This window comes from Manis javanica, chromosome 3 (genome assembly GCF_040802235.1).
Source record: "Manis javanica isolate MJ-LG chromosome 3, MJ_LKY, whole genome shotgun sequence".
Classification (NCBI taxonomy): Eukaryota; Metazoa; Chordata; class Mammalia; order Pholidota; family Manidae; genus Manis; species Manis javanica.
Window position 1 is genome coordinate 71149581 of NC_133158.1, and position 20742 is coordinate 71170322.

Consider the following 20742-nt stretch of genomic DNA (forward strand, 5'->3'; position numbering starts at 1 on the left):
TTTCCTTACATGTAAGAACGGAAAAAACTGTATTACTTATCTCAAAGAGCTGTGACAATTCATTCAGATAATGTACATAAAGCTTTGTGTTTGGTACATATTAAGTACTAAATAAATATTAGTAATTATCATTTTTAAATAAATGTTATATAAAATAAAGTTCCTACAAGCCTATTTGTATTCAAACAACAGCAGCCAAAAAGGTTAATCTCCCTGTCATGCAAAAGCTAAGTCAGTACATTAAAATATCTTACTGGTTATCAGTCCTCACAATCAACACTTTTGGATGAAAACAAATCCTGTAGCTTGAGAAGTAGGGAGTGGCATGATAAGGACACTGTTTATGAAGGATATTTACAGGAAATGGCAACCTGTAAGGTTTCTCTTTTTTCTATCCCATTTCACTTTACTACAGTTGAGCCCCAAAACTGTAGAGCACATATACCAAATGTCTTTAATGAAAACAATGAATTGGAAATATAACATTGTAATAGGGACTTTCACAAAAGCTACCCTCAATGTTTTATTATGAGATATCTGTATGCTTGAGTACTTCATAAACATGGATGAGAAGCTTAATAAAACAATATATTGTTAATACCACAAAGACCAGTGTTTCAAGGAGAAAAAACACTGTAAAATATTCAGGGACATATATATGCTCAACCAAGAGGAATCAGTATGCCATTAAATATGATGCAAAATTTGCCTACAAAAACAAGAGAAAAAAATAAACTGGATTTCACCAAAATTAAAAACGTTTGTACTTCACTTTCATCAAGAAAGTGAAAAGACAACCAATAGAATGAGAAAAAATATTTGCAAATCACAATCTGATAAGGGACTTGAATCAAGACCATACAAAAACTCAACAATAAAAGGCAACCCAGTTAAAAAACGGCCGAAGGATCTGAGCCGACATTTCTCCAACTAGATAAACAAATGGCCAATAAACACATGAAAGGATTCTCAACATAATCAATCATTAGGAAAATGCGAATCAAAACCAAGGTTATATAGTGCTTTCTATCTACTATAATGGGTAAAATTAAGTCAAATAATCGAACAAGTATTGGTGAGGATGTGGAGAAATCAGAACCCTCACGCATTGTTGTGGCATTGTAAAACGGTGCATCCACTTGGAAAGCAGCTTTGGAGTTCCTCAAAAGGATAACCACAGAATACACTGCATTTCTCAGCAATTCCTCTCTTAGGTAAACAGCCAAGAGAACTGAAAATATATGTTCATGCAAAAATTTATATACAAATGGTTCATAACAGCATTATTATTATTAATACTAATCAAAAAATGGAAACAAATTAACATCCATCAACTGATGTAAAGATAAATAAAATGTGGTATATATCCATACAATGGAATATTATTTATCCATAAAAAGGAATGAGTACTGATACATGCTACAACATGGATGAATCTTGAAATTAAGTTAAGTGAAAGAAATTAATCACAAGAGGATATCTGATTTCATATATATGAAATGTCCAGAAGAAGCAAATACACAAAGACAAAAAATAAATTAGTAGATGCCAGGAGCTGGGGGAGGAGAGGATAAGGAGTGACTTCTAATGGATACAAGGTTTCTTTACGGTGATAAAAATGTTCTGGAATTAAGATAGTGGTGACGGTTGTACACCTCTGGGAATGTACTAAGAACTAACAAATTGTATACTTTAACAGGGTGCTTTATACTCTATGAATTAGGTCTCAAAAATTTGTTATAAAAAATTACCTACAGGGAAAAACATGTGATTCAGAATAAAACACAAGCCAATTTCAGAAAGTAGTCACACCTAGTACTACTGATTAGGGTACAGAGATAAGAACTCTTTAACTCTAGTTCCTGACAGTACTTCGTTGTTGGGCCATAACTTTGTTGATCTAATCTCTCTCACCAGTTTTCTAGGACCAGAGCCAAGGCAAATAATCCTCTCAATTTGCCTATGACACTTCCCATTTATACTGGTTGTCCCAGTGTAATTATTAATACTGCTCAATTTCATGCTTGAAAGTGCCCCAGTTTGGATGATAAATTATGTATGTGGCTACTGCAGCCAGAACATGCTCAGTGGAATATCTAGAGTTTCAGAGAGGGTGTACTCAACCAAACCAACAGCCAAGTTTGTACCTTTTCATGGAAAGTTGCTCTTTAAGGTTTTTGATTTCATTATCTTTAGCATGGCTCTGACGCTGCAATCTAAGAAGAAAGTCAAAAAATTATAGAAATTATTTATTGTTAATAATAGCCAAAACAGTTTTACTTATACTGAGGAGGAACTCAGTTATGTCCATTTTGAACCACAAATCTTGAACCTGAAAATAACTAGACTCCTATACTCAGTCCTTCTAAAATTTATCTTTCTTATTTCCAATGCTGATTTACTAACTTCCCAAAGAAAGAACTAATTTCTAATCCTGTTAATTAGAAACCCAAAGAGAAGAATTCTCTTATATCCCTAGCTCAATGACTCGGAAAAATGTCTATAGCTCTTTGTACTTTAGTTTACCCACTAGAAAACAGAGATGGAATCTTCTCACTTTCTAGGCCTGTGATGGGATTGAGAACTTTTAAGTTTCTTAAGAGATACTATTAAGTCATGCAAACTATTTACATTAACCTGTTAATTTGCTTCAATATGAAGAGACATATAGAAAAAGTACTTCTCTCTTTAAGTCTCTGATAGGTTCAGACACTTGGAATACATAGGAGTTTTTGTTAATATAACTTATTGGAATGACAGAGCCTTAAAACATTGACTTTAAATGCTAGCTAGATTGTTCACTGCTAGATATTACAGACTTCCCACTCACCTTTACTCTTAGCTTCTTAGAAGCTCTAAAGACCTACAGTCTGGTCTATTAGACTGAAAATGCAATGAAACCAGGTCTCTTTCTATACAAGAGATCATGTTCTCAAGTACATAATAAGAAATACAAGCTTTAACTATAGTATACAGAGGTATGTAGAGAAAGTTGAAAAGTAGTAAGAATTCCAAGACTGACATTTTCCTTCCCTTTTAATATTTCCATTACTTCAGTATTCTACCAGCTCTAGTTTGGAGTACACCTACTTCCCTCACACTTTCATCTCCTCCTTATAATCTTGGGACCATTAATGTTTTCCTTTTTTTTTTTTTTTTGAGAGGGCATCTCTCATATTTATTGATCATATGGTTGTTAACAACAATAAAATTCTGTATAGGGGACTCAATGCACAATCATTAATCAACCCCAAGCCTAATTCTCAACAGTCTTCAATCTTCTGAAGCATAACAAACAAGTTTTTACATGGTGAACAAGTTCTTACATAGTGAATAGGTTCTTACACGGTGAACAGTGAAAGGGCAGTCATCACAGAAACTTTCGGTTTTGATCACGCATCATGAACTATAAAACAATCAGGTCAATTTTGATTATTCGTTTGATTTGTATACTTGATTTATATGTGAATTCCACATTTCTCCCTTATTATTATTATCATTTTTAACAAAATGCTGAAGGGGTAAGTAGATGCAAGATAAAGGTAGAAAACATAGTTTAGTGCTGTAAGAGGACAAATGTAGATGATCAGGTGTGTGCCTGTAGACTAAGTATTAATCCAAGCTAGACAAGGGCAACAAAAAATCCATGGATGCAGAAGATTTCTCTCAAAACAGGGGGGGTGAGGTTCTGAGCCTCACCTCTGTTGATCCCCAATTTCTCACCTGATAACCCCTCTGTGACTGTGCCTGTCTTAGGTTGTTCCTCCCTTGAGGAACCTTACCCGTCTCTGACTAACCAGTCATCTTCCAGGGCCATACAGGGAAATGTAAAGTTGGTAAGTGAGAGAGAAGCAATATTGTTTGAAAAGGTTAGCTTTTTACTTTTTTGCAGATTTATGCCCTGTGGCTTCTGTGCCCAGCATTTGTCTTGAGGTATCTTTACCACTTGGAAGAATTATGATACTCAGTAATTTTGATATGAGGCACAAATTCTACTTAAGGGTTGTAATTAGGAAGGAAGAAGAGAAGCTATAGAAGTAGCAGATGGAAGAAAACATGGGAAGATTGATTATTTCTTTGACATATCTTCTTGTAGTGTAACATAAGCATGTATAGGTTTTAAATTACTAATTAAATTGCGTGCACACATTAACATAATAGGAATACAGTTACATAACCAAAGCAGACATCTCCAGTGAAACCAAGAAAACCAGTTAGGCACCCTAAGCATTTGTGAAAACTTATCAATGATATGATGGATATTGTCTAACTGAATTTGAATAGTTTGAGAAAAATCAGACAAATTAAAACAACACATTCCAGGGAACTGTTCACATCCCATGTGTTCTTTTAACAGTAGATAGTCTGTAGTCTCAAGATTTTGAAGCACTGCAACTTGCACTTCTCCTAATTCTTCATTGAGTTCCAACAGTATAGATCCAGTCAAATTTGTTGTTTTACTGTATGCACAGGCAGGCTTAGATATCTCCTTCTACATTCCAATGTCAAGTCCAGGAACTGGTGGGATGAATGCAGCTACAACTGCAACAGTGCCAGGATCTTTGTTAAAGTTTTTTGATGATCATCTTCTGGAATGACTCTTCCAGAGTATGTTGATATTGGAACTTCTTCTTCATATCATATCTTAGTTCATTTTCTGGACAGCCAAATTAGGCTTTGATCCTCTGTATAAAGACAAATAGACTCTTTGCCCACACTTTAATATGCCCTTTATAGCATTGTGAAGAAGGGCACCACACAGGAACTGCTTTATTTTTTTTTTAAGAGAAAGGAATATTATCAGAAAAATGTACTTCCATAGCTGATCATCTGACACCCTTTAAATGATCAAAATTAAGGTTATTTAAAGCATGCATTAATCGGTGATATGCAGATAGTTTTATCCTATCAGGGAGTAATCCCCCTTATCTTTCTTTTATTTTGTTATCATTAATCTACAATTACATGAAGAATATTATGTTTACTAGGCTCTCCCCTATACCAGGTCCTCCCAAAAAATCCCCTTATAGTCACTGTCCATCAGCATAGCAAAATGTTGTAGAATCACTACTTGTCTTCTCTGTGTTGTACAGCCATCCCCTTTCTCCCACCTCCCCATTATGCATGCTAACCATAATCCCCCCTTTCTTCTTCCCCCACCTTATCCCTTCCTACCCACCCATCCTCCCCAGTCCCTTTCCCTTTGGTACCTGTTAGTATATTCTTGGGATCTGTGATTCTGCTGTTGTTTTGTTCCTTCAGTTTTTCCTTTGTTCTTATACTCCACAGATGAGTCAAATCATTTGGTATTTCTCTTTCTCTGCTTGGCTTATTTCACGGAGCATAATACCCTCTAGCTCCATCCACCTTGCTGCAAATGGTAGGATTTGTTTTCTTCTTATGGCTGAATAATATTCCATTGTGTATATGTACCACATCTTCTTTATCCATTCATCTACTGATAGACACTTAGGTTGCTTCCAATTCTTGGCTATTGTAAATAGTGCTGCAATAAACATAGGGGTGCATCTGCCTTTATCAAACTGGAGTGCTGCATTCTTAGGGTAAATTCCTAGGAATGGAATTCCTGGGTCAAATGGTAAGTCTATTTTGAGCATTTTGAGGAACCTCCATACTGCTTTCCACAATGGTTGAACTAATTTACATTCCCACCAGCAGTGTAGGAGGTTTCCCTTTCTCCACAACCTCTCCAACATTTGTTGTTGTTTGTCTTTTGGATGGTAGCCATCCTTACTGGTGTGAGTTGATATCTCATTGTGGTTTTGATTTGCATTTCTCTGATAATTAGCGATGTGGAGCATCTTTTCATGTGTCTGTTGGCCATCTGAATATCTTCTTTGGAGAACTGTCTGTTCAGTTCCTCTGCCCATTTTTTAATTGGATTATTTGTTTTTTGTTTGTTGAAGTGGGTGAGCTCTTTTGGATGTCAAGCCTTTATCAGATCTGTCATTTACAAATATATTCTCCCATACTTTAGGGTACCTTTTTGCTCCACTGATGGTGTCTTTTGCTGTACAGAAGCTTTTCAGCTTAATATAGTCCAACTTGTTCATTTTTGCTGTTGTTTTCCTTGCCTGGGGAGATATGTTCAAGAAGAGGTCACTCATGTTTATGTCTAAGAGGGTTTTGCCTATGTTTTTTTCTAAGAGTTTTATGGTTTCGTGACTTACATTCAGGTCTTTGATTCATTTTGAATTTACTTTTGTGTATGGGGTTAGACAATGGTCCAGTTTCATTCTCCTACATGTAGGTGTCCAGTTTTGCCAGCACCATCTGTTGAAGACACTGTCATTTCGCCATTGTATGTCCATGGCTCCTTTATCAAATATTAATTGACCATATCTGTTTGGGTTAATGTCTGGAGTCTCTAATCTGTTCCACTGGTCTGTAGCTCTGTTCTTGTGCCAGTACCAAATTGTCTTGATTACTAAGGTCTTTGTAGTAGAGCTTGAAGTTGGGGAGTGAGATCCCCCCTACTTTATTCTTCTTTTTCAGGATTGCTTTGGCTATTCGGGGTCTTTGCTGTTTCCATATGAATTTTTGAACTATTTGTTCCAGTTCATTGAAGAATGTTGCTGGTAATTTGATAGGGATTGCATCAAATCTGTATATTGCTTTGGGCAGGATGGCCATTTTGATGATACTAATTCTTCCTAGCCACGAGCATGGGATGAGTTTCCATTTGTTAGTGTCTCCTTTAATTTCTCTTAAGGGTGACTTGTAGTTTTCAGGGTATAGGTCTTTCACTTCTTTGGTTAAGTTTATTCCTAGGTATTTTATTCTTTTTGTTGCAATTGTGAATGGAGTTGTTTTCCTGATTTCTTTTCTATTGGTTCATTGTTAGTGTATAGGAAAGCCACAGATTTCTGTGTGTTAATTTTCTATTCTGCAACTTTGCTGTATTCCAGTATCAGTTCTAGTAGTTTTGGAGTGGAGTCTTTAGGGTTTTTTATGTACATTATCATGTCATCTGCAAATAGTGACAGTTTAACTTCTTCTTTACCAATCTGGATTCCTTGTACTTCCTTGTTTTGTCTGATTGCTGTGGCTAGGACCTCCAGTACTATGTTAAATAACAGTGGGGAGAGTGGGCATCCCTGTCTTGTTTCCGATCTCAGAGGAAAAGCTTTCAGCTTCTCGCTGTTCAGTATGATGTTGGCTGTGTTTTTATCATATATGGCCTTTATTATGTTGAGGTACTTGCCCTCTATACCCATTTTGTGGAGAGTTTTTATCATGAATGGATGTTGAATTTTGTCGAATGCTTTTTCAGCATCTATGGAGATGATCATGTGGTTTTTGTCTTTCTTTTTGTTGATGTGGTGGATGATTTTGATGGATTTTCGAATGTTGTACCACCCTTGCACCCCTGGGATGAATCCCACTTGGTCATGGTGTATGATCCTTTTGATATATTTTTGAATTCTGTTTGCTAATATTTTATTGAGTATTTTTGCATCTACGTTCATCAGGGATATTGGTGTGTAATTTTCTTTTTTGGTGCGGTCTTTGCCTGGTTTTGGTATTAGGGTGATGTTGGCTTCATAGAATGAGTTTGGGAGTATTCCCTCCTCTTCTATTTTTTGGAAAACTTTAAGGAGAATGGGTATTATGTCTTCTCTGTGTGTCTGATAAAATTCCGAGGTAAATCTATCTGGCCCGGGGGTTTTGTTCTTGGGCAGTTTTTTGATTACCATTTCAATTTCTTTGCTCGTACTTGGTTTGTTTAGATTTTGTGTTTCTTCCTTGGTCAGTCTTGGAAGGTTGTATTTTTCTAGGAAGTTGTCCATTTCTTCTAGGTTTTCCAGCTTGTTGGCATATAGTTTTTCATGGTAGTCTTTAATAATTCTTTGTATTTCTGTGGAGTCTGTCATGATTTTTCCGTTCTCATTTCTGATTCTGTTGATTTTTGTTGATTATTTTTCTCTTAAAAAGTTTGGCTAGAGGCTTATCTATTTTGTTTATTTTCTCAAAGAACCATCTCTCGGTTTCACTGATTTTTGCTATTGTTTTATTCTTCTCAATTTTGTTTATTTCTTCTCTGATCTTTATTATGTCCCTCCTTCTGCTGACTTTAGGCCTCATTTGTTCTTCTTTTTCCAGTTTCGATAATTGTGATGTTAGACTATTCATTTGGGATTGTTCTTCCTTCTTCAAGTGTGCCTGGATCGCTATATACTTTCCTCTAAAGACTGCATTTGCTGCATCCCACAGAATTTGGTGCTTTGTGTTGTTGTTGTCATTTGTTGCCATATATTCCTTTATCTCTATTTTAATTTGTTCATTGATCCATTGATTATTTAGGAGCATGTTGTTAAGCCTCCATGTGTTTGTGAGCCTTTTTGTTTTCTTCGTAGAATTTATTTCTAATTTTATACCTTTGTGGTCTGAAAAGATGGTTGGTAGAATTTCAATATTTTGGAATTTACTGAGGCTCTTTTTGTGAGCTAGTATGTGGTCTATTTTGGAGAATGTTCCATGTGCACTTGAGAAGAATGTATATCCTGTTGCTTTTGGATGTAGAGTTCTATAGATGTCTATTAGGTCCATCTGTTCTACTGTGTTGTTCAGTGCCTCCGTGTCCTTACTTATTTTCTGCCCTGTGGATCTATCCTTTGGTATGAGTAGCATGTTGAAGATCCTAAAATGAATGCATTGCAGTCTATTTCCCCCTTTAGTTCTGTTAGTGTTTGTTTCACATATGCTGCTGCTCCTGTGTTGGGTGCATATATATTTAGAATGGTTATATCCTCTTGTTGGACTGAGCCCTTTATCATTATGTAATGTCCTTCTTTATATCTTGTTACTTTCTTTGTTTTGAAGTCTATTTTGTCTGATATTAGTACTGATATCCCTGCTTTCTTCTCACTGTTGTTTGCCTGAAATATGTTTTTCCATCCCTTGCTTTTAATCTGTGCATGTCTTTGGGTTTGAGGTGAGTTTCTTGTAAGCAGCATATAGATGGGTCTTGCTTTTTTATCCATTCTGTTACTCTGTGTCTTCTGATTGGTGCATTAAGTCCATTTACATTTAGGGTGACTATTGAGAGATATGTACTTATTGCCATTGCAGGTTTTAAATTCGTGGTTACCAAAGGTTCAAGGTTAGCCTCTTTTGTATCTTACTGCCTAACTTAGCTCGCTTATTGAGCTGTTATACACACTATCTGGAGATTCTTTTCTTCTCTCCCTTCTTATTCCTCCTCCTCCATTCTTCATTTGTTGGGTGTTTTGTTCTGGGCTCTTTCATGTTTCCTTTAACTGGTTTTAGTGGGTAGTTGATTTTATTTTTTTGCCTTTAGTTAGTATTTTGTTGGTCTGCTTTCTTTGCTGTGATTTTATTTCTCTGGTGACATCTGTTTAGTTTTAGGAGTGCTCCCGTCTAGAACAGTCCCTCTAAAATACCCTGTAGAGGTGGTTTGTGGGAGGCAAATTCCCTCAACTTTTGCTTGTCTGGGAATTGTTTAATCTCTCCTTCATATTTAAATGATAGTTGTGCTGGATACAGTATTCTTGGTTCCAGGCCCTTCTGTTTCATTGCATTAAATATATCATGCCATTGTCTTTTGGCCTGTAAGGTTTCTGTTGAGAAGTCTGATGATAGCCTGATGGATTTTCCTTTATAGGTGACCTTTTTCTCTCTAGCTGACTTTAAAACTCTTTCCTTGTCCTTGATCTTTGCCATTTTAATTATTATGTGTCTTGGTGTTGTCCTCCTTGGGTCCTTTCTGTTGGGAGTTCTGTGTATTTCCGAGGTCTGTTCGATTACTTCCTCCCCCAGTTTGGGGAAGTTTTCAGCAATTATTTCTTCAAAGACACTTTCTATCCCTTTTTCTCTCTCTTCTTCTTCTGGTACCCCTATAATATGGATATTGTTCCTTTTGGATTGGTCACACAGTTCTCTTAATATTGTTTCATTCCTGGAGATCCTTTTATCTCTATGTCAGCTTATATGTGTTCCTGTTCTCTGGTTTCTATTTCATCAGTGGCCTCTTGCATCTTATCCATCCTGTTTATAAATCCTTTCAGAGTTTGTTTCATTTCTGTAATCTCTTTTTGGGCATCTGTAATCACCCTCCGGACTTCATCCCTTAGCTCTTGTATATTTCTCTGCATCTCCGTCAGCATGTTTATGATTTTTATTTTGAATTCTTTTTCAGGAAGACTGGTTCAGTCTGTCTCCTTCTCTGGTGTTGTCTCTGTGATCTTTGTCTGCCTGTAATTTTGCCTTTTCATGGTGATAGAGATAGTTTGCAGAGTTGGCATAAGTGATGGCTGGAAGAAATTCCCTTCTTGTTGTTTTGTGGCCTTCCTTTCCTGGGAGAACAGGGACCTCTAGTGGCTTGTGCTGGGCAGTTGTGTGCAGAAAGGTGTTCTGATTCTTGCCCGGCTGCTATGAAGCTTATGTCCGCTTTTGCTGTGGGCGTGGCCTGCCTCGGGTTGCTGCTCCGAAATGGTGGAGCCGCATTGGAGAGTAACGGCTGGGACGCTATTTATCTCCAAGAGGGGTCTCTGTGCTCCCTGCTGCCCAGGGGGTTAGAGTGCCCAGAGATCCCCCAGATTCCCTGCTCCTGTACTAAGTGTCCCGGGACGTTTCTGTCCGGTTTTCGGGTCCCTGTCCCTTTAAGACTTCCAAAAAGCACTCACAAAAAAAATAATAAATAAATAAATTAAATAAATAATTAAAAAAAAAAAGCCGCTTGCTTTTCTTTGTCCTCGGGCGCCAGCCTCAGGAACCCACTCACAGATCTTGCTGTCCTGTTTCCCTAGTTTCCAGCACCCCACACATGCACTGTGTCTGCGCTCTGTTCCAGATGGCTGGGGCTGGGTGTTCAGCAGTCCTGACTCCCTCTCCCTCCCCACTCCGACTCCTCTCCTCCTGCCGGGAGCTTGTGGGAGGGGCGCTAGGGTCCTGCGGGGCTGGGGCTTGTATCTTACCCCCTTCGCGAGGCACTGGGTGCTTGCAGGTGTGGATGTGGTCTGGATGTTGTCCTGTGTCCTCTGGTCTCTATTCTAGGAAGAGTTGTCTTTGTTATATTTTCATAAATATATGTTGTTTGGGGATTGGCTTTTTTTCACTCAGCATGATTCTCTGATGTCTGCATGGTATGTAATGGTATCATGGTTTCATTACTGACGGTGGTAATTTGTGTGTGTTTTTTTCTTTAGGTCAGTTTTTTTTTTTTAGGTCAGTTTTATTGATCTTTTCAAAGAAACAGCTCTTTGTTTCATGGATTTTCTCCATTGCTCCCCTGTTTGCAATTTCATTATTCCTAATCTTTATTATTCCTTCTTTGTGCTGCTTTTGGGCTAGTTTTTCTTCTTCTGTGTTCTTGAAGTGGGATTAGCCATTCTTTAATGGTAGGTTTGTTAGCAACAAAACTCTTATACTTTTCCTTTGTTTGACACTTATCTTTATCTCCCTTCATTCTGAAAGGACATTTTGCTGGAATAGGAATCAAGATTCTGTTTTTTAATTTCAGTTTTTTCTTCCAGTACTTGAATAATGTGCCATCTCCTTCTGGCCTCCATGGTTTCAGATGTGAAATCCAATGTCATTTGAATTAGTGTTCACACATAGGTAATAAGTTCTTTCTCTCTGCTTGCTTTCAAGATGTTTCATTGTCTTTAGTTTTCAGAATTTTAATTATGATGCATCTTGGCATGGATTTCTTTGGGTTTATAGCATTTGAGGCTCATTCAATCTCTTGAATTTGTAAATGTATGTATTTCAACAAATTTGGAAGTTTGTAGTTATCATTTTTTTGAATACTTTATCAGTCCTGTACCATCTCTGATATATGGGACACAATAAGGAAAATCACTGCCACATCATTCCTCAAGTCCCAAGGTCCTGACAGTCTGCTTTCTTCTTCACCTTTCACAGTCTTCCTATGCTTATCTGTTGTATTGTATCCAGGGTGTCTTAGTTGTAAGGACTTGCAAGGAATGGAGCTACTATATCTTGATGGAACTGGAAGTCCCTCTGTTATGTGTAATTTTGATTCCCTCATGTTAATTTATACTCTCCATTAGTTCGGTCAATGGCTGGCATGCCTTGGTATCTTTCACACTGCCTTACATAGTTCTTACATATAGTAGGCATTTGATACTTATTTGGTGGATGTTCAATACTGAGTGCTCATATGCTTAACATATGCACCCCTAAAATGGTCTGTTTGCAGTCTCAAGCATAAAAGGATTCCTATAAGAGTTGAGGAAAGATATCTGAATGGATAGCATTACTTTTCTGATCTTTAATATTATACAACATATTTCTGGATTGGTCATTACTATCCAGGCTAAAAGACTTTTTAGTCCCAAAGTGTGGGCTCTTAAGTTTAGTTTTTGTCCAAGTTTCCCTAGGGCCTCACTTCCTTCTGAACTTGAAGAATCTCCCTAACTCCAGCAGGGACAGGCCTGAAAGTGTCTGCAGCTGATACAATGTTGTCAGAGCTATGGCCCCCAGTTCTTCCTAAAAACTCCTTTAGGTTGAATGGTATGTGAAAAAAAATTCCATACCTAAATCTCTCAAATATTTCTTCAATTTTGTAATTAGTATGAGGGGCTCCTTACTCTAGGATATCCCCTAGAACTTGTCTATTCTCCCTATTAGCAGTCTAGGAACTTCAGTGGACTTTAGTCTTCATGGATGACTGGCATCTTGTGGAATTACTGTTTATTAAAATAACATGTCACAAATTATAATATTATTTCAACTGATACTTGTTGGAGGTACTGAAGTTTTAGTTTAGGCATTTAATACTTAAGATTGTAAGAGAAATGAGATTGGCAGGGGTGAGAAGAGTCTCCAGAAATCTGATTTCTTTTCAATCTCTTGACCTTAGAATACAAAAACTCTGAGAGGCCATCATAAAGAGGCATTCAAGTGATTTCATGGTGTCTTTGAGGAACACAGTCATGCTGTGAAGAAACAAGCCAACTACTGGTCACATTTTTATAAATTAGAGTTATGACCTGAAAGTTAATTATCTTTCTCATGTAATTCTATTATCTTTACACTTGTTCAGCCAATACATATAAAGCTTGAAATACAGTGTGGGCAGTTACTTATTTCTAAATAGCTGGCAAGGCAAAAAGTTTTTAAGCAAGTGTGTCCTGTGGTCGGCAGCTCCTAATGTGCAGTCACAATGCCACCTAGTGGCTACATATGGTTATCTTTTAAAGATAACGTTCATTATGGAGCAAACCCAGAATTTCCTGTTATCAACAACAGATTTGCACTTACTTGGAAACCTTATTGATTCCAAAAGCCACTTGTTGGTTCAGAGATGCTATGATTTTGTCTTTCTTCTTAATTTGCATTTGGTTTTCTTGCCACCGAAAAGTCACTGTTTTCAATTGCCTTTTGAAATCCTGATCAATGAAAAACATTTCATAGTTAATTCTGTTCAAGTCACCAGAAATTCAAAGAAAATGGGTTCTTTAAAAAAAGAATACCACTAAATTTAACATCTGAACTACTTCTGACTTGCCTCAGATATTATGGCAAAGGTACTTACTTCACACTGATAGTGCAATTTATAAAGCTGCCGTTGTTGAGCAAGATTTTCCTTCTCACCTTCTCCATATTCTGTAGTTGCCTTGCTGGATGAACCCTAATAAGCACATGGAATATGTATGCCTTATTTTTCTCTAAAAAAACCACTAATATTTTAGTTATTGAATGGGAATTTGAATTCATGCTACATCACTCCTCTGATTAGTCTAGATAAACCCAACTCTCCCCATTTAAACATTTACTAAACAGTACCAGTTACTTGTCTACTGCTGATACTATTGGATAACATTACATGCATGATTACTACTTTTTAAAACATTTTTGGGTAATGTTCTTATTGTCATAAGAACCATATGAAGTAGGCACTCTTTATTACTATTTTGAGATATGATAAAACTAAGTAACTTGCCTAAGGTCACACAGAATCTGAAGGTCACACTGACTCAGGCAGTCCTAACTGTCCAAGCACTTAATCATTACACAGTATCACCTGAATGTTCAACTTTTCTACTGGATTATAAACACTGGGATCACAAGAACCATGTCTTAGTGTAGCTCTTAACACAAAGCAGGTGCTATATGTTTTTTGAATAAGTGAATGAACAAACATTTTCTGAAATGTGTGTGACATTTTTATTCTATTTTCGAGTTCTCATGGGTATTGAATGAAAATCAAAGGCCCCACATTTAGTGCGCCATACAAAGCTATGTCATAGCAGTTAAAATATCTACATTCTAATACTGTAATTAGAAAAAGAAAAAAAGTATGATAATTATATGAATCTTGTACTGTCATCTGTACCAACTATACCCTTAGAAAATATTCCTATCATTATATTTAAAACAGAACATTTTATAAAATTATCTCAGTATAGAATTTTCATGGGTAGCTAAATCAAGTAGCTTTTCAAAAAAAAAAACTTTGATATGCTCTGTTTGATTAATGCTCTGCTATGCATATGATTCATAATGCATATGAATCATGTTCATATGCACCTTCACATATAGGGACATTGCAGCAGTAACTGTCAGGAAAGGAACCAAAGAAAAAACAACAAAAATGTTATACATTAATATGCATAGACATTTCATGGTAACCAGATCTTATTTCTAAAAAATGAAAGTAGCTTTGTTTTACAAAACTTTTTCTCATGAAATTTAATCCAATAGGGTTACATCAGGGTTTTTGTCCTGTGGTATTTGAAAACCATTTGCAAGGAATGCATTTGTAATCAACTTTGCTTAATAGTAAAAGCCAGAAAATGATTTAGGGCTAAAGTGAAAAGCTTCGAGCTCCTATGGTTCTTTTTTCCTTCACCTCTTCTTGTTTTTCCTTTCTCCTCACAAACACAGTATAAGCCACTAGACTAACACGCTTCTCAAAGAGGCATGGAGAAAACAAGGGTTAGCAACTGTTTCTGGAGAAAGGAAGCCAGAGGAAAGAAGAGGCTGCACCCTCTCCAATCAAGCTTACCTGCTCTATCATGTCCAGAATATGCAATTCATCCAGGCTATAGAACTTGTCTTCAGTTGCAGAATCTTCCTGAGCATCACTTGCATCATCTTTCATAAATCTACTGACTGTTGCTTGTTCTTGCTTCAACTGCTCTTCTTTTCCTACCATATTTGGGCTATAGTGGTGACACAATCAATGTGATCTTTTATAATTGTATAGCGCTTTTCATCTAAGCCATTGTTTCCCAAATTAATATTGTATTGGTCTCATGAGATGCTTAGCATCAGAAGGGTTCTTAGCCAAAGAAAGTTTGGACAATGCTCAAACTGTGTTTTTCTCTTCGAGATTCTTAATGAATTTTAGCATATTTTAGGATGAGTCTGTTCATCCTAGAGTTTTCAAGAATTATGAGACCATGGAGTTCATTTTTCAAATTATAACTATTAACATCAGTTACTTTGGGAAACAATACTTTGGGAAATACTGACATGCATTTCCACATCTGCTATGTTACTTATCATCACAATGTTCTTGACAGGTAGGTTGGTTTAATCAACTTCACTGCTTAGGTCCAGGGTACACTTAAATAGAGGGCTGCAAATAGCAACACAAAGTAGACTTAAAATGGAGATTTCAAGACTGAAAAAATATAGTGAGGACACAGATTTCAGGAACTGGGCACCACTGAAAAAAGAATGAAAGTACTACAAGTACAATGGCAATCATTTAATTTTTATACCTATGTCTAAAATTTAAATGCATGCTATTATCCTTTCAGTTGGTCTGTTTACTAGCTATAAAATTCCTTATCTCACTGAATGGTAACAAGAAACAGTACTTTTACTTACAGCATGATATAAATGACCTATTAGTTAATAGAAAGGAAACAGATAACTAGGATGAAGTATTTCTTTTAGGCCACTGAGACCTAGAAAAAAAATGGTATCTAATGCCCGTAAAGTAACTTGTAAAACACTACAGAACAGTCATTGTGTATCACTGAGGTGTTCTAGGATGACTAGAATATTTTATAAAATTAATGAAATCAACTGCTTGCATACACTACTGGTTCCCAAACCTAATTTTCCAAGTCAACTGAAGAGTTTTTAAAAAATTACATTTTTCCAGGTACCACAACTGCAATACTATAGATGAATCTGTATTTTTGAAAAGCTCTAGAAAAGCATTCCTAAATTTTAAATGTATGCTAACAGTATTATGATAACATAGGAAAAATGATGGGAAGAATGAAGAAAATGTGGATAAATAGTGATAATTGTTCAATCAGGATGTTAAGTAGGTTACTAATGTAGATTGTTATTCTCTTTACTTTTGTGTATATTTGAAAATTCTAATTTAAAAACATCCAGGTTTGGGCCTACACTGTAGGCAAAATGTGCAAAATTATTGATAATACTGTTTCATTCTTTAGTAAGTTATTTTTATGGCATCTAGACAGAGCCTGAAACAACCAACCAATCATTGCTCTAGTGGCTCAACTTAATAACAGAGAACATGAAAATCTTTCTTAGATGGTGAACTATTTACTTACCAAGTGGATCATATCCATTATCAATGAGAAAAATTACAAGTGATGACTTTAAAGTTAATAAAATATGTTCTGGTTACCAGGTGAGTGTCTAAAGTTGCTAATTTTCAATTAACAAACTTCTGGTGGGCATAATGAATCTCTTCATTGGACTGTCTACCTCATATCCTTCCTCTCTGCTGTGATCAACCATATATAGCTCACAGTGATCTTTGGGCATTAAAAAGTTTCCAGTAAAGGTTCAAAATTCACTGTTAACAACTACGATTAAAAAGTAAAACAAAACACCTCAGGTTAATTAACCAAACAAACCAAACCAAACCAAACCAAGTTCCTTAGTACAGGGGGTCATTGGTACAATGATCTGTCCTTAAAGGTTAAGTCTTATTTAACTTAACTACAACCTATACTATATTTTAAGATATTTTATGCTAAACTCAAATTAATCTTTGTATAAAGCAGTTGAGTTGGGTGATTCCTATGTAGCCTTAAAGAAAAATAGCAAGAAACCCTATTCTCCCAAAGCAAATGATAATTTAACTTTTTTGTCACTTTCTATAAAAAGGTGACAATTTATTAAGAATTGTCCTTTCCTCTCTCAGAATAGTTCCCAAGACAAGGCTGTATCAGACTGGCAAAGCACAATATGTGCTTTGAAAGTAATAATAAAAATTTAAAATTTATATAAACAAATACTTACATTGGCTCTTTTGATTCTTTATTCTGAAAAACAGCATCAAAGAATTAGTAATCTGTATCAACTATGTCAATAGCACAGTGATCTGACTGCATTTAGATCAGCATTTCTCATTTTTGACAACCAAAATGAATACATTTTACATCATGATGTAAATGCACTTATATATTTATCTTTATACATAATTATAAAACTGAAATGTAAGTTCCACAAGATAAACTTTGTACCCATATTAGGTGTGTTATGGACTGCATGTTTGTGTATGCCTCAAAATTCATTATGTTGAAACCCTAACCCCCAATGTGGTAGTAACTAGAGATAAGACCATTGGGAGGTAATTAGCCTTAGATGATGTCGTCTTCTCATGATGGGATTAGTCCCCTTACAAGAAGAGACCAAAGAGCTAGCTCTCTCTCTCTCCCAACCATGTGATGATACAGCAAGAAAGTAGCTGTCTGCACCCTGTGAAGAGGGCCTCACCAGATACTGAATCTGCTGGCACCTTGATCTTGGATTTGCCAGCCTCCAGAACTGTGAGAAATAAATGTTTCTTGTTTAAGCCCTCCAGTCTATGGTAGTTTGTTATAGTAGCCTGAAATGACTAAAGCAATGTGTGATTAGCTCTGGAATTTTCTTTATTCCTACTAAATCTATTTCCTTTTTTAAAATGCTGGTTGTTCTCCAGTAAACTGATTTTGTAATCTACTACTGTGTCATGAAGCTCAACTTGAAAATCACAAATTTAAATATTGGGAGTATTGGGGCTGAGTTTGTCCCTATGGTAGTAATCTTGGGATAGGGTATATGTGATTCTAATTTTGGAATCCTATATTAACTAGAAGAGTTCTTGAAACTCTCTATATATGGAGAAGGCAGACTGAAATATCAAGAATTTTATAGAAAAACAAGTGTTAGGGAGATCACATATGGGAGGAAATGTTAAAAAGCCCTAAATTTTATGTTCATTTAGGCAAAACTATAAAGGCAACATACTAAATGTAGTATCAATGACACTTAACAAATACTAAGAGTATGAATTACTCATATTACTCTTCTATTAAAAGTATTAATTATTTTATGTATAGCACTAATTTCTATTACCACTCTTGTTTACAAGAAACTTCAGGTCTCCTTCCCCACAGATTTCAGGATATATTTACAAATTAGCTTTGCTTTATTGTCTGTTTACTAAGAGAATTTTAGTGTTTCAGTGTCTGATCAATATCCAGTGCCAATGTGATTCTACAATTATTTGGAATTACACTTGGTCCCACTATACTCAAATAACTGAGTTGAAAATACATTTGGTCATTTATAATGAGCATATCTAGTATGTTCATATCTGACTATTTTTAGCTCTTTCCATGACAACTTTATGCCAAAGCATTTATCAGTCTGTTGTACATGAATCTCAGCAACTTCCCTTCTTGAGACAGGACATCCAATTTGAAGGGCTCAATTTATTTCCTGCCATGTTTTTTCTCCCCAAAGATTCATCACAAGGCTGATTATTCCACCACCTGCTTTACCTCTCTTTTCTACTTTTAAAGCCTTCAAATTCCCATGGGTGGGGTGTAACAGTGGAAAGGAGTATCTAATTAACCCCCACCAGTATCTGAATATACTAGAAGCTAAATATTAAATTTCTAACTGAAGAACGGGAGCATATAGAGTAGTTACAAAGTTTCTATATATACTAGTTAGAAGTTATCTGTATTGTCCCCTCTATTTGCTACACAAATTTTACTTTTTCATCATTTTCTTCCAAAGAGTTCCTGATAGGTGTTTTTAGGACTTCAACTATTGTTAGGTAGAGATACTGCAAAACAAGTCATTAACAGAGGACACAATTTCATATATAGGGACTTTGTTTTTACTCTGTGTAACATAAGCACATTTCTACATGCTAAAATTTCTCATGATTAAAAACATCTTATTAGAGAATTTGATTGACTGTCTTTTTTATAACTGGTTGCTTACACTACAACTAGACAGTTCTTTGTACCTACACTAGCAGTAATTGTGTATATTAACAGGACTGTTCTGTGTGAAATAGTCATTTGCTACAATTTCAGCATTTTTTAGGTTCCATGCTTCCAAATTTTAGATGTAAGATACAAGATACAAGATCTCATTTCTAATGTCCAAATTTTACCTTGATCAATTCCAAAGTATTTCAACTTCTTTAAGTAAAATAAGTTAGAAAAAAATTCAGGATGTTTAAAAAATTCCTAGGTAGTTGCTGACATTTAATAAGAAATTTTAGTATTACTAATATATGAATTTTTGAATGGCATTTACATTTATTTCCAGTTGTATTCACTCCATTTAAATATGACATAGAAGTGGGGCTTTCCACTTAATTAAAATTGAGAATATGAGTGTTACCATATTTTAATATTTTGAAGGTATAGAAGAGATAAACTATACACATTTGGAACTTAGACTTATGGCCTGACAGCTGTGGATTTACTTGGCTAGCTTTATGTAGTATTAGACCTAAGACTTACTGTTTTAGCAAAAATAAAAAGTATCAGCTAAACTAACAAGCCAAGCTGTATTTTATCAGATAAGAACTGTCTAAAAGTAAGAAAAAAAGTTGTTATGCTCATGTTTTTTAAAAACATAATTTTCAAGATAACTTTTAAAAGTGAAATGGTAAATTACAATGATAGTGATAAGTATGACAATGATATCGATACTTTATTGATGAGAGTATAAATAATCTCTATTTTGTTCTTGATTTTAGTATTTTGTAAATTTACCTTGTGATAATTTATGATTAAATTTTGTGTATACTTTCAAATGACTAATAATAACATGGCCCTACCAGATTATAGTTGAGCAAATAGTTTCATTTAGTTTATAATATGATCTACAGAGTATATCTAGATTATAAATATGTGTTTCAGGCCAGAAAATAACATTTTTTCCACAATACAGTTTACATGGCACAGTGGTTAGCTATATGCTTGATAAAAAGACTTGAGTACAAATACATAGGAATATATAACATCAAGAGTGAACCAAATGCCAAGTATGAACTTCAGGTGATGATGATATGTTAATGACTGCTGGGAGACATTGATAATGGGGGAGGTTATGCATGGGAAATCTCTGTACCTCCTCCTCAGTTTTGCTCTGAACAAAAATTGCTCCAAAAAAATAAAATTTTAATTTTAAATTAAGCCAAAAAACCCCACAAAAACTTAGCATTCCCTTGAAATTTTCCAAGCAATTAAGAGACTTCCTGCTAAAACTGTTATAAATAATAACTTGTTCATTTTGCAACTGGCAAAAAACAAGGAAGAAGCATATAAGAAGTTTCTTCCATTTATACCATTTTTGTACATTAATGCATTGCTGGCAGTCTCAGACAAAAAGAAGAAAATCAAGATTTCTTAAGGTTTTGAAAAATGCTTTTGAACACATCAGTAGAAATATGACAAGCTGTTTTTAAAATATTGTGTATGCATTTTTTAAATCAGAAGTGTGCAT

General features: G+C 35.4%; 1 protein-coding gene across 8 annotated transcripts in view; it reads right to left on the reverse strand.

Moving 5' to 3' along the window:
• Positions 1-20742, reverse strand: part of DZIP3 (DAZ interacting zinc finger protein 3) — a 95335-nt gene that overhangs the window by 15804 nt on the left and 58789 nt on the right. For all 8 annotated transcript variants that reach the window (XM_037017654.2, XM_073231701.1, XM_073231698.1 and 5 more), the window contains 5 exons: positions 17248-17270; positions 15017-15173; positions 13544-13639; positions 13270-13397; positions 2148-2216 (listed from right to left, as the gene is read on the reverse strand). In XM_037017654.2, coding sequence (XP_036873549.2) covers positions 2148-2216; positions 13270-13397; positions 13544-13639; positions 15017-15173; positions 17248-17270 — 473 coding nt within the window. The remainder of the gene's footprint in view (positions 1-2147; positions 2217-13269; positions 13398-13543; positions 13640-15016; positions 15174-17247; positions 17271-20742) is intronic.